We start from the raw sequence: 13576 nt of genomic DNA on the forward strand, positions 1-13576 counted from the left end.
CTAGGCAATATCATCCTAATTTGATGCACACATGGATGCTTCACACAATCTGCAAATTCATTGCTGGCATCTTGCATTAGTCATCTGACAGATTGCCAAGTGTTTCATATTCCTTTCATGTGACTTTATTACAAAACACACACACACGCACTGCCTGATTTCTGCCAGTAGCCAGTTTAGTGAGAATTCACTGCAGTTCTGTTTACAACAGCCATGGAGAGAAAGCTGCACTTATTTGCAACTACCTTCTGCTTTAAAATGCACAAGTCCTGGTTTGCGTTGTGCCTCTCTCTTCTTATATAATGACATTAAGCAGCAGCCTGCAGCGAAAGCCAGACTCAATGAAAAATGTAATCGCATTGGGTTTTTTGTTCATAATACTTATGCTATTAATTAAAGACTGAATTTTTTTTCCTGCTTTGTGCCAATTGACATCATCTTCTGCATCTAGTGCACATGAAAACTGCGTAGTCTCCTAACTTGCCTTTTTAATCTCCTTTTCCACTTTCTAGTAACGGCACAGCTAACAAGATGAATGGAGCTTTGGATCATTCAGACCAACCAGACCCAGATGCCATTAAGATGTTTGTTGGACAGATTCCCCGCTCATGGTCGGAAAAGGAGTTAAAAGAACTTTTTGAGCCTTATGGAGCTGTCTACCAGATTAATGTTCTTCGAGACAGAAGTCAGAACCCTCCCCAAAGTAAAGGTACAGTAGTTGTGCTCTCTTTGCTTTCAGTTTGGAGGGTGTTTTTCCGATGGTCTTGCTTGCCATCAGGGTTTCCAATGAGGCTTGCATCTGGGCTCTCTGTTTTGAAGCATCCTGTGTTGAGCTATGCAGCAGTTCTAAAAGGAGAGGACTCCTGAATACCTATTGATTACTGTCTTCCTCCTCTTCTTAAATTGCAGTTTAAATGTCTGTTATCTGGAAGCATGTATTCCAACTGTGCAAAAATAACAAAAGATTGCCGTCCTTCTTTTAAATTATCATTGCCGAGAAATATGGAAACCTGAGCGGTTACTTTCCCAGGATTAGCTCATGAAAAATATAATTTTCTACTTCCTTTTGTTTCCTCTGTTTGCACCCCAGGTGGGAATAATCTTAAGGATACAAAAGGGGAGAAATGATAGCAGTGGGCTCTTGCAATGTCATTGCTCCAGAGGCAATAAAAATTACAAAATAAAGTCACCCTGCTCTTTTTCCAAAATCTGATTTCTTTTCTGCAGTCATGTTAAAAGATTGATTTTTGGCACTGGTATTTTTCTAAAAGAAAGGGTTGCTTTTCTTTCCTGCAGTTTTTCTGTATGCACGTAAAGTATTTATGCTTAGCTAGCTTGCTTTCTTTCACCGTATTGTCTGTGCATATTTAGGCACGTGAGAGTTCTGTGTATTATAGCTGTGTAAATATAACATATGCTTACATGTAGACTGAGAGTGAATATTTTGTTTCACAGAATGCATTTTTCTCCCCAAATACCTGTATGCTTTCATTTACACCTCAGGTTAGGTACATTAAATTGTTGCTAGCATTATAAATAATTAGTGCAGCTCAGAGGCATAACTAGATATGCACGTGTGCCTGGCTCTAAGGTTACTAGCTAGTTATTCATTCTTACTGCACTCCTGGCACTGCTTCTAAAAAGCTTTAAAAGTGCACGCACTATGGAGAATATCATTAAATTATTTTGTGGGCTAGCAGCTGACCAACAGTGCAAAACAGCACTCGCTTGAGATTTCCAGTTCAGTGAGAGGTGACTGCTGCTGCGTGAGGCACACAGCACAACTTTGGTGCTCCTGTGCTTTTGTGCAACTCACTGCCCAGGCTCAGCAGCTTCTGCTTGCCCTGAGACAGGGCAGAGGATCCTCTCAGTGGCCTCTTCTTTGCTGGCCCAATTTAAGGAGTCTTGTGCACTGAGTGATGCTTGTTCATTTTGGAGTGCATGCATATATCACTTCTGGTGAAAAGGCTTGGTGCATTGGTGTCATACCCATGTCAGGGATGGAGTTCATCTGCCCCCATACCTTGCTGCTAATCAGGTTCCTGCACTGGATTCTTCTTTCCCTTCAGAAGCAGAAGGTATTTTTGGCTGGAGTGTTTCAGTGTAGATCTGCTTCCAGCTCCCTCCCTAGAGGGAGGGATCCCAATCCCTTGGATTGATGTAGCGTGTAGCCCCCCTGCTATGTTAGCATAGAGCCCTCAGCAAGTGTCTTTTTCTTGTAATGTTGGATAGAAAGCAGCATTACGAGGTCAAGTGACTGGATTTTCTGCAGTCCAGGCTGCTATGGATGAGCAAACTCCTGCTTAGTTTAAACCACTAAAATGCTGAACTTTGAGACTCGTCCATTTAGAAAGAGCTGATTCCTGGGCCACAGAAATGCCTTCCCACTAAGCAGTAAATGAAGTGAGAATGATATTGTGGTTAGATAGAAGAAAGCCATTGATTCCTGTTGCTGTAGTGTCTTCAATTATACTGTACCTGTCTGTCAGGCAGCTGGAAGGCATAAGGATTAAGCACAGGTCATGCAAATCATTGTAGACTAATTATGAAGCCTTGTAGTCCCCATATTCAACATTCTTTTTGAAAAGTGGTTGGGTTTATTTTATTTTTCTTTTTCTTGTTTGGACTCTTTTCAGCCATACAGAGATGATGTTTTTATGTCACTTCAGGCACTACATGTTTTAATGAGTAAATGAAATTAATCCTCAAGAAAGACAGAATAACCTTCAGATTTACATTTCCCTGACACAGCAACAAGCTCCTCTGATGGTCAGCTTTTCCCTTGGAAGCTTTGGAGGAGCATATCTCCATGCTGGATCTCCTTTTCCTCCTGTCTGAATCTGCCAGCAAGGTTGCTAGATGTAGAAACCTCTTGAATGTCTTGTCGGTACGTCTTGACTAGGAATGATCTTTATTTTCTTAATCCGGTAGCACAAAGGATTCTGCGTGAGAGGTTGTTAAGAACTGTAGAAACAGATAAACAGAAAAGGTTGCCCTGAAAAAGTGTCTGATAGTCTTGTTATCACAACGCAAGAGAAGTACTTCACCTGTGCTAATTGGCATTTAATAATGAGACTGAATTTTGACTTTTTGTTCAGAGGTGTGGTCGAATTCCATGCTGCTCTTCTGTGCAAACACCCACATGAAACAACCATTTTTGTTTTATCTGAGCTGGGTGGATTGGAGGAATGCCAGGCAGTTTCCTGCCCTCTGCCTCTCTGCATCACCTCCAGTTTTGCAGAATGGTACATCAAGGAGTCCTTGTGGTCAGGTGGCGTCGGAAAAAGTCTGTTTTTCGTTTCATTGCATGGTCATGGCTTTGTGTCATGCAGAACATGCACAGGCTGGTATCACTCAGAAGTTTTCTCTGAATATTCTGCAAGCCATGAATTGCAGTGACAAAAATGCAAGTTAGTGTTACTACACCATGCAGGGTGGGGGGTGACAGTTTGGTTTTGTTCTTTGAAGAAAGGCATTTTGATTTTTGAAAAATTTCTCCCTTACAGACAAGGACTGTGTATTTCTGTTAGCTTGGCCAAAGGGGCTTCTCCAATTTGGACAGAATTTTTCTCTGATGAACTGTTTATGAAGCTGCAATCTGAGTCTCGCCCGATTCTGTCAAAAATAACCATAGGCTGCTTTTCTCTCTCCTGCTGTTATTAAGACTGTCTTTCATACCCTCTAACGACAGACGGCCTAGTTCATGTCTTTCCTCCTTTTTTGTGTTGCTTGCCAGCTCTGCAAAGCTGATGCTGAGGGAAGAGGAGGAAGACAGGTAGAAAGCCAAGTCTTGCTCTGGAAAAATAGAGGAAAACCATCTTACTTCCACAGATATACTGCTGCTAGTGCAAGTGTTTAAGTTTTGTTTTATTAATTGGGAACTGCAGGAACGGTTGTATTTGCAGGGGTGATGGTTGGAATACCCTCTGTCAGTAGGAAACTCCTTTTGCTTTCCAGAGTTTGCAGTTTTCCAGTTCTTTATGGATGTGTGAAAGAGCTCAGCAAAGTAATTTGACTTTGTGTTTATCCCCTGTTGTTTTGTAAGGCTTTTTCTTCTTTCTCCAATGAGAAATCCGGGGGATTAGGTAAACTAAATAAAAAAAAAGAGAAAAGAAAAAAAAAAAAAGGGCAGGAAATCCTGTAACACTGCAATAAATGGCACTTTCAGCTTCTAGGGGCTAAGGGGATTCAAAGTCTAGGCAAATCAGCCCTCTCCGTTCCCGATCCAGCTTGCTCCTTTTGTATAATTTATTCTTGGTGGATAGATGACTTTTTTTTCAGAGTAGTTGTTAAAGAGAGCTTCTGTAATACCTCAAATACAGCAAGCTCTGTACACACTGCCACTGAGATCTCCTCTTCCCCACTGCTCTCCTAAGCCGGAAAGATTTCCTTGGCTGCTTTCGTTTCGGAGTCTGAGTGCTGAAGCGAGCAGATGGCACGGGGCTGCTTCTGCCTTTTGAAATGCAGCAGAAGAGCCTTGGGCCAGATCCATGATGTCCTTGTGGTACCTTTCCCCTGATTCGGTACCTGTTAATTCTAGTAGGGATCAAGGTTCCCTATACCAGTTTCCTGAGACTGAGCCTGCTTATGCTACCATGGGAATGGCACTGGGGAAAGCAGGGGAGAGGCATCCCTGTAACAACTAACTCCCTGTTTCTTTGTAGCCTTTTACAGACCCTTTATCAGATTAGAGGGAGGCTGCTGAGTGAACAAGGATGTGCTGTAGTTAAAGGCCAGTGTTTATTATTATCCTATTTAACATGGTAATTTAAGTCTACCGGGAAGCAAGCAGAGGAATCTGATAATGAGGCATTTATCTGCTGCATATGGGAGAGACCGGATGGACAAGGCGTAGAGGAGGCAGAAGTGATGTGGCTTGTTTGGGTCCCATCTCAGCTATAGTTTAGCCCTTCAGACGCACTCTTGTGTGGGCAAGAGGGATGGTTCCTACCCTCCAGCAGGTCTGTGCTCACAGTGCCCTGTTTTCTGTGCAGCAGGAGGAGAAAAGGGCACTCAGGCTGTCCTGCGAAGACACAGAGCTGTGGCACTCCCCGTGTCACACAAACCCACCCCGACTGTCCCAGTCAGCAGCAAAGACCAACTGTTCCTTGCCTGCCCTTGCATCAACACTAAGCCTATTGCCCACTTCTGCTCCTTGAAGCAATTTCAGTGTGTGGTGTTTTGCAAAGCTATTTTAGACGCTCTTTAAAAGCTCCCTTCAACCAGCACTCCAGGACTCAGGGTTTCTCAATGCATTTTGACTTATTTTGTGTTTTGAATGCTCTCACATGAGTGTCATTTTGCTTTTGAGATCCAACGAGTTGTGTCCTGAGCACATATGCTGTCGAAACTGCAGGACTTGGGACCACAGTCATTAAGCATGTGTGTTTTAGAATAAATTTAGAATAAATTTACAATCACAGACCTGAACTCTTTCATGCACCGAATGAAAAAGTGCTTTGCCTTGCATATTTTTTAGTTTAGCAGGTACTTTGTGCACTTAGATGAAATTTCACACGACAGACTGGCAAAAGCCAGATGTTGCCATTAGGTACAAGCACGACAGGGAGGGAGAGCAAATCATGAAGTTGAGTTTTTATTAGCTTGCAGTTTCTCACTTTAGGATGTTTAAATTTAAACCTTAAGAACTTTAATTCTATAATTTTATATGGGTTATGGGTAACATTATAAAACATTGGAGCTACGAGGTGATTTTTATAAAATGTAGTTCTTATTTGACAAATCTACTGGAGTTTTTCAAGATGTTGCTCTGAAAGTGGATAGGTGTGAAATTGTGTATGTAATCAAGCTGGATTTCCCAGGGCCATTTCACACAGTCTCACACAGGAGACTAATACGTACGGTTGCTGGTGAAGCAGAGAAGGGTCCATTTTCAAACAGGGAGAGAACCTGGTTAGATGATCGAGGGCAGATTAGAATGGGGATAGGTTACGGGCCCAGGGAAGAGAGGGGATGATGACTGGAGAGCAACAGGGACTGTTATTGGAGATCAATACTTTTTCACTCTCTATGTAAATGGCTTTGACAGAATGAACCACCAACTTGTTATCCAACTTTTTGGATCATACAGAAGGGACTGGATGGAGGTGAAGCCACCTGATAACCTGGAGAAAACAATCCAATACAAAAAGATTCAGCTGAGTAAAATGAACCTTGCGCAAGAAGACTAAATCTGAGTTTTGAGTGAACACATATGTTGAATGAGTGTACTTTTCAAAGATTTGAGAGCAGGCGAAGATTTGAAGAGCAGACTGACATCGTGTTTTGTATCCATGTGGTCAAAAAGGCACAGAAAATGTGAATCTGTATAAATGGAAGCATTGAATATAGCTCTCAAGGAAATACTGTAACTCTGAAATAAGGAATTTTTTTGATCATGTTTAAACTACAGTTAGCAATATTTAGTATCATTCTATAGAAAAGGGCAGAGGTCCAGAGAAGAGCAGCATGATTTTGTATGAAGTCAGGAAGGGTTAAGCCATGGTAAAAGGTCTAAGAAGGTTAACTTGTAAAGGGCTTCAAGCACTGACTTTCAAGAAAGCTAAAAGGGGAAAAGCTGAAGAAGAATACAGGACTGTACCTTGGTTTGGAAAGAAGAAGTTATAAGGGGATACAATTGAAGTTTCTGCAGTATGTTGAAGTGCCTACTGAAGGCAAGAATAGGTGAGCTCTTTCAATTAATAGTAAACCCAGGGACTGCACAGCATAGGCTTAAGACTGAGAAACAGCAGGCCATCAGGAAAAAAAAAAAACAGCTTCTTAAGTCAAACTTTTTTTTTTCCTCCATTTGCAGAGCAGAGAATGGTCTTCCAGAAGTAGCAGTAAGAAAAGTTCCAAAAGAAACTTTTCTCTTGGTTGCTTCCATTTAGTATTTTGAAATAATGCGTCTGAAGCAGTGCGTGGCCTGACTGCTCCCCATGTCCCAGTCTGGTTCCACCTTGTGAGCAGGAGGAGGTGCCAAGACAAGGTGCCAAGGCTGGGGTGGACACAGCTGACAGTGGCTTGTCTATGTCCAGCATGAAGAGGGGCTGAGATTTCTGATGACCCCTGATATTTTTGCATTGCTTTAAAGAGAGGGAGCAGATGAGGATAACGTCCCATTGCGTACTCAGCTGCGAACCTGTTGCTCACATAAATCAGCCTCACTGTATATTCCCAACATTAACCAAGGCAAGAAAGTCAGGCCCTTTAATACCTGACCCAACCTGGCCAGAGGGAGCAGAAGTAGTGGAAAATATTTGTGAGGATACTGTAACAGGAGTGGGGGTTTGTGTTTGTAAAACAGGAAGAGCAGAGGACATTGGAGGGATTGGGGAGGGAATGTTTTGTGGTTGGAGTATTTAAAGAGAGAGTTAGCCCATAAAACCTTCCTTAGCTTTGCTTCTGAAGTTCCTATATACAGCATGTGAATGACTGGAGCTGTAGCAGAATGAAGCTTTTCCTTTTTTTAGGCCTCTTTTCACTCTGTGTTTTTATACTATTTATCACAGTGGGGGCTTGGTCCGGAAGTGAGGACTCTGGGTGTTGCTGTAAGAAATTAATAAAAATAATACATCTCTAAGGGACTCAAGTAGATCGCTTTGGGGCTCATTGGTTGCAATTTTGCAGCAGCTTAACTATGATTTACAACTGTATATGAATTTTCAAATTAAGCTAAGACTGTATAAGCACATTACTAATTACATCTATGCTAGAAAAGTGCATAAACTTTAACTGCATGAATTGATTTAGTTAAATTGATAAAAACCTCATATTGCAGACCAGCCATTAGAAGAGTAAAACTTCATATTCCAGTTGTGGTTTTCTTAATCGATCTCTAATGTTTATGACTGATAAACACTTGGGGAAAAGGCAAGTTAAGTAAAGGAATGTTTGAGCTTCAATTCAGGCATGAAATAAATCCAAGCACTTTCCAGGTACGTTCAACAAGTCCAGGAATACCAGTGAAAATATGGGTTAAGTTTTCCTGGCAGTGCAGGAAAAACAAGAAAACAAAAAAGGAAGGGATATGTCTGGGTTTGGTTTTCTTGTTATAACAATTGAAGGCTAATGATTGAGAGTTAGGTGGTTTAAACAGTAGTGGGATTTTGTCATGACAATGCTGGAAAAGAATATTTTGCACAATAGTTGGAAAAGACAGGAAATTTGTTGCTATAATCTTGACTTCTTCAGCACAACATACACCAGTTACCTACAGAACACTTTAGAACAACTTCACCAAAAAAATTCCCAAATCTCCTTAAAATAAAAATGACTAATCTGTTTTTCATAACATCATTATGTCAAAAAAAGCACATAGGCAGGTGGTTAAAACAGCCTGAACTTTCAATAAAATTGAAAAAAAAAAACAGCTAATCAAATTGCATTGTTGAATCTGAGTAATATGCTAAACCTTGGTCTCTCAAATACATGGTCTCAAAGGCAAAAATTGTAATGCATGGAAAAATCTAAGTCAAGTCATGCACGCACTTGCACACAGGAATTAATCAATGGATATAATACCCAGACATAAAATCACGTTCATGTTCAAGTATTTTCAAGATTGGTGCCTACATTTAAAATATATACCTCTGTAATAGTGCCAGATACTGTCAGTTTGAGATTTATGGTATCCAATTTCTTCAGTTGCATATTAAAGCTCACATCAATGAGTTTCGATCTTTTTATGATGTTGTTGTGGCACTGAAATTCTTTCCTCTTCCAATTTTCTATTAAATGAATAAACATACAATATTTATCTGCTTGCCACATAAAAAATGATGTGTGTTTTTGTTAAAGAACAATGACTTCAAAAACAATCCCACAACCCTTCTCTTATATAGTGTTTCTAATTCTATTCAGTTCTAATATTTGAATCATTTGTTCATAACATAGGAGGAGGTTTTGCAAGGGATTTGAGAACTCATCTGAAATCTTCATGCACTTTGGCATGGAGCTCAAAGGAAGAAAATGTTTGACAACTGAGCCGTGTCAAAAATGAAGTATAATTGGGGAGTAGCCTTATGAGCATGTACTTCAGCTGCACTGCAGCTTCCAGCTCTTTCATTTCCACCACAAGAACGGCTTTTATTGCTTTCATCTTCTGCTCCTGTCACCCTGCTAAAATCACACACAAGTGCATATGCACACATATGCACAGATAAATAAAAGCCTGAATAAAAAACACACAGCGCAAGAAGTTTTGCTCATTAAAATAGAGGAGAGGAGACTCCAAGGCAGTGAGAATTTCTCTGTCGCTGCTGAGATGGTGTGAGAGACATGTAAATACTACAGAATAAAAAGCTGAAAACCACGTAAAATATTTTGGCATAAATATGTCATCAGTTTTGCTAATCCTTTAACATAAAATTTAAACCCCAGGAAATCCTTGAAAGGATGTCTGTTGTTCTTTACCATTTTGAAATACGTTACAAAATGGATGTATCTGTAGCATTAGCTGTGTAAATTAATTGCTAGTTTATTATTTCCATCTTCTCCACACCAGAATTTGCATCATTCTGTATTTTCTGCTGGAGACAGGTAACCAGAGGACAGTATTGGGCATGCTTTGGGTCTGGGAGGACCCATAACTTACCTACTCGCTGTCATACTTGTGTGGTACAGATGCCAGGAAAAGGATGTGCCATACCAGTTGTAGTATTACTTATTAGACAGGAGTTCCATACTGCACCGTAACCATCAGCATATTTCAAAAGAATAGAGACTCGGTCCCTAAGGATAAAGCCTGGTCGTGGCTTCCAAACCTGGTTTGAGCTTAACTCAAGCCAGTGAGCTGTGAGTGGAAGGCTGTGTATGCCATATAAATCTCCTGGTCCATCTATCTCAGGGAAGGCATTTTGAGGAATCTGTGTCTTTCTAATTGCTTATAAAAACACTCTGAGATAAGCCAGTGAATAAATTAAATTTAAATGTTTCCAGTGGATTTTTTCAGGTTTTCACTGAACCTAATTACTGTCTAATCTATGCCCATGAGTATGCAGTTTTAAGTGGGACGTTAGACTTTCACTCTGCAGATTAAACTCAGTGGTGCATAAATTCATTATTATTTGTGAAGGAAAAAAACAGTGTCTGCTACCTTGTGGTTTTGATTTAAAATAACTACTACATCTGAGTCATGCATTCTTTTAGAAGAGTAAGACAAGCTGTAAAGAGGTGGAAGATGTTTTCTAGTAAACCATGCCCCTTATTTGCTTAACTGAATGGGGAAAAATTATGTTTCGATCAATAATTAAATTGTCCTAGTAGTTCAAGATGTCACACTTTCAGTTGTAGTTTTAGGGAGCTGTTCCACAATAGGGAGCAGATTAATATAATGTACTGCAGGAAACTTTTGAGCTGCAAGGATGAGTGTGGCACCATAAGGAGCAGCACTGCTGCCTCAGCCATAGATCTCCAAGTGTTTTGCAAAGGGAGACAAATATCATCACTCAATTTTTACCAGCTGGAAGAAGTGAGATACAGAAGCCTGAGGGGACTTTTCCCAAAATTTTCGAGTCACTTTGAGCAGGCAGAGAATAACGTTCTGCCTGTGCTGTTGTTGTGTTGCCTAAATCAATTTATCTCCCTTCATTCTCAGTTGAGTTGGTTGACACAAATATTTTGTTATGTTAACACTGCCCAGGTGAGATCTGCATTAGTTTATTCACATATTAATCAGATCTGATGGGGACTGGAGTTAGAAAACGAGTGTGGAGCAGACCCATAGGCACCAGGTCCCACTCTTCCTATGCCCCTCCTAATTAAAACAATGAGTATTAAACAACAGGCTTCCTTTATTATTTGAAGATCATGGGATATAAAAATCATTGTAGATTTAAAATGGACTATATTAACCCAAGTAATTCTGCTGGGACTTGAGTTTCTATAGTGAAAAGTGTTGTGTTGTCTCTGGCTCAATTAGATTTTTCTCAGTGTCAATTTTAATTCACTTCACTGGAGCATGGGGGAACTCTCTGTGGAAGGGAAAATGTTACTTCTGAATGAGAGCCTCCTGTAGCCCACATTTTATTTAAGAGATTTAAAATGCATCACAGTCCCACGTTCTCCCTTGAATGTCTGCTATTGTGTACTGTAAGAGCTGAACGAAATCACTTGATGTTTCCCAATATGACAGGCATCTGAGCTTCAGCAGAAGGATGGAAATTGGAAGAGCAAGGTCCTTGGTTCCCTCTTCTTTTTATTTTTTTTTTCAGTGTTAAATAAAAAGAAACAACTCAGCCTTGGCAAGCCTTGATGGCCAAATAGACATAATTATGTCAAACGTTTCCTTTTTTCCAGGGCAGAAACTAAAAAGACTAAAAAGTTAAGAAGCAGGTTCCTTTTTCAATGTCCAGGGCAGAGGTTGAGTGGCCTGAGAAGGTCATTTGTAACCCTTTAGATTGGGCATTTCTTACCTCCCATGGTTGTTGGCACTTAGGTGTGGATCGCTTGGTTACGCTCCACTTGGTGCATGCTGCCAAAGTAGCCCAAAATGTACCATGTCTTCCCTGTTATTAAAGGGAAAAATTGAGTAGATCTTTAATTTGAGGGTGCTTCTTGTTGTTGTAAGAAAGAGAAGACAAGAAAAAGAGCCTACAGTAGAGTTGTAAAGGAAGGTGTCCTAATGGCTCAATGGTTGGACTTGATGATCTTGGAGGTCCCTTCCAACCTAAAGGATTCTATGATTCTATGATTCTAAGGTTCATCATAGACAAGGACCTGAAAAGCCCCCTGTGTATAGCTGGGGCTTTGCAAAGTGCTTGTTTCCATCACACTCAGCAGGTTTGTCTTCCTGTCTCTATACCTGTCCTTCTGATATTTCATTAAACTCTCAACTCATTAGATTTGTGGATGGTTGTGAACACTGAAGTTTTAGTAATGTTTGTTGATTGTTTGTTTTTTTTCTTTGTTGGTTGTTTTTTGTTTTTTTTTTTATGACCGGCACCTCCCAGTTTCCAGCTTTGCAAATTATTTAAGCTGCTTTCCAGTATATCACTGGACTACCCATAGGAAAGCACCTGAAAGCATCACCAAAACCAGTCAATTGGGTCAATAGATGTGAACTGACTCAGAGAGAAGACAATACTGCAGCGTGATGCTGGAGTGCCCTGCAGCTGTTAGTGATGCCAGCTTGTGTAGGACAGGTGAATACAAAGTTACCTCCATAGAGAACCCCTTCATGTTTTTCAGAAGACTTGAGCAAAACACTCTGTGAAAATTCTGGTCTCTGAGTGTGTCATCTCCCAGCCTGGACATTTCCATAGTGTGAGCTTCCTTTCCAGTCCTGAGCTGTTAGAATGCAATGCCTGTCTGTGCTTTTTTTGCTTGCTAGTTGTTGCCGGGGTATCTATTGAGTTAAAAGGTGCTGTGTGAAAGTAGGGAATTATTATAATAATAATTATTATCATCATCATTTAGATGATGCAGTTTAGTTCAAAAAAATCTCACAACTAAAGGTCAGCATATCTTGTACGTTTACACATGCACAGTACAAGTAACCTTCAGAAATTTCCTCATGACAAGATAAGTGCAGCAATTATATTTAAATGAGTGCCGGAGAAAATTTCACTGTAAACTACATTAGCTGGAGAGTGTATGCTGTAAGAGGATTTAATTGAATTAATGTTACTTACTATCAAATGCTCCATCTAGTGTATTGCCAGGTCTCCTTATTGCTAAGAATAATATTTGGCTTACAAAGACCCCTGTTCAACTAAGCACACAGCCCTGATGACTTCAGCAAGTGATTAAAGCTAAAGCATGTTCTTCACTGCTTTGCTGAATAGGAATAGGCTTGAAGCTGGGAACAGGTATCAGTGTGTGTACAAAACTTGTAATCACCAAGCCTCTAAGAAGGCTGTTTCTGGAGATTCTTCTTACAGACAATTTTCCAAGTGTCTGATGAAGGTGTGATTTTGGCATGAGTGTCCTTCCTAGTTTGGCCGTCGCTGCCGTGGATAACGGTTGTACCAGTGATGGAGATAAAGAGCCCAAATCTGGGTGTAAAGCAGGAGGGGTCTGAGTAATCTGCTCTGGGGCTTCAGAACCCTCTGCTGATAGGAGCAGTAACTGCTCCTGATGGCAGAGGGATTTCATTGAATAATCCTGGTGGCATTTAGAATGCCGTTATTAATGCAGGATTCTCACTCTTGCATTCTATGGAGCTGCCAGAGTGAGAACAAGGAAGGTATTTTGTGTGACTTCCTACATAAAAGCAGAAATGCAAATAAGCTACGTTAACATATTCACGTTATAGGAATGGAAGGCTCAGACACATGGAAACACAGTGACACAGCCAGCGACATGCTTCAAGTGAGTGATAAAGATATCCACAGTTTTCCTGCTCTACTCTTATGTTTTAACCATTATGGAGAAAATGTGATATTTCAGATGTTTTTACAGAATATTTTTCAATGTCAAAAATACCATTGAAGTATGCGTCTCCTTCATGTTTGATATTATTTTATTTTCCTTTCATATGCGTTCTTTAAAAAGCGAATACATGAAATCTAGCAAAAGAACCCTTTTATTCTCCATTCATTCAGCAACAAAAACAAAAAGAAAAGGGTTTGAACCG

General features: G+C 40.3%; 1 protein-coding gene across 1 annotated transcript in view; it reads left to right on the forward strand.

Moving 5' to 3' along the window:
- Positions 1–516: 516 nt before the first annotated feature.
- CELF2 (CUGBP, Elav-like family member 2) overlaps positions 517–13576 on the forward strand; it is a gene marked incomplete at its 3' end in the record, with an annotated part of 117101 nt that continues 104041 nt past the window's right edge. Inside the window, exon 1 of the mRNA XM_008950028.1 lies at positions 517–709. Within this exon, the coding sequence (XP_008948276.1) occupies positions 532–709 (178 nt within the window). The remainder of the gene's footprint in view (positions 710–13576) is intronic.

The sequence above is a fragment of the Merops nubicus genome, unplaced genomic scaffold (assembly GCF_000691845.1).
Source record: "Merops nubicus isolate BGI_N331 unplaced genomic scaffold, ASM69184v1 scaffold32330, whole genome shotgun sequence".
Taxonomy (NCBI): domain Eukaryota; kingdom Metazoa; phylum Chordata; class Aves; order Coraciiformes; family Meropidae; genus Merops; species Merops nubicus.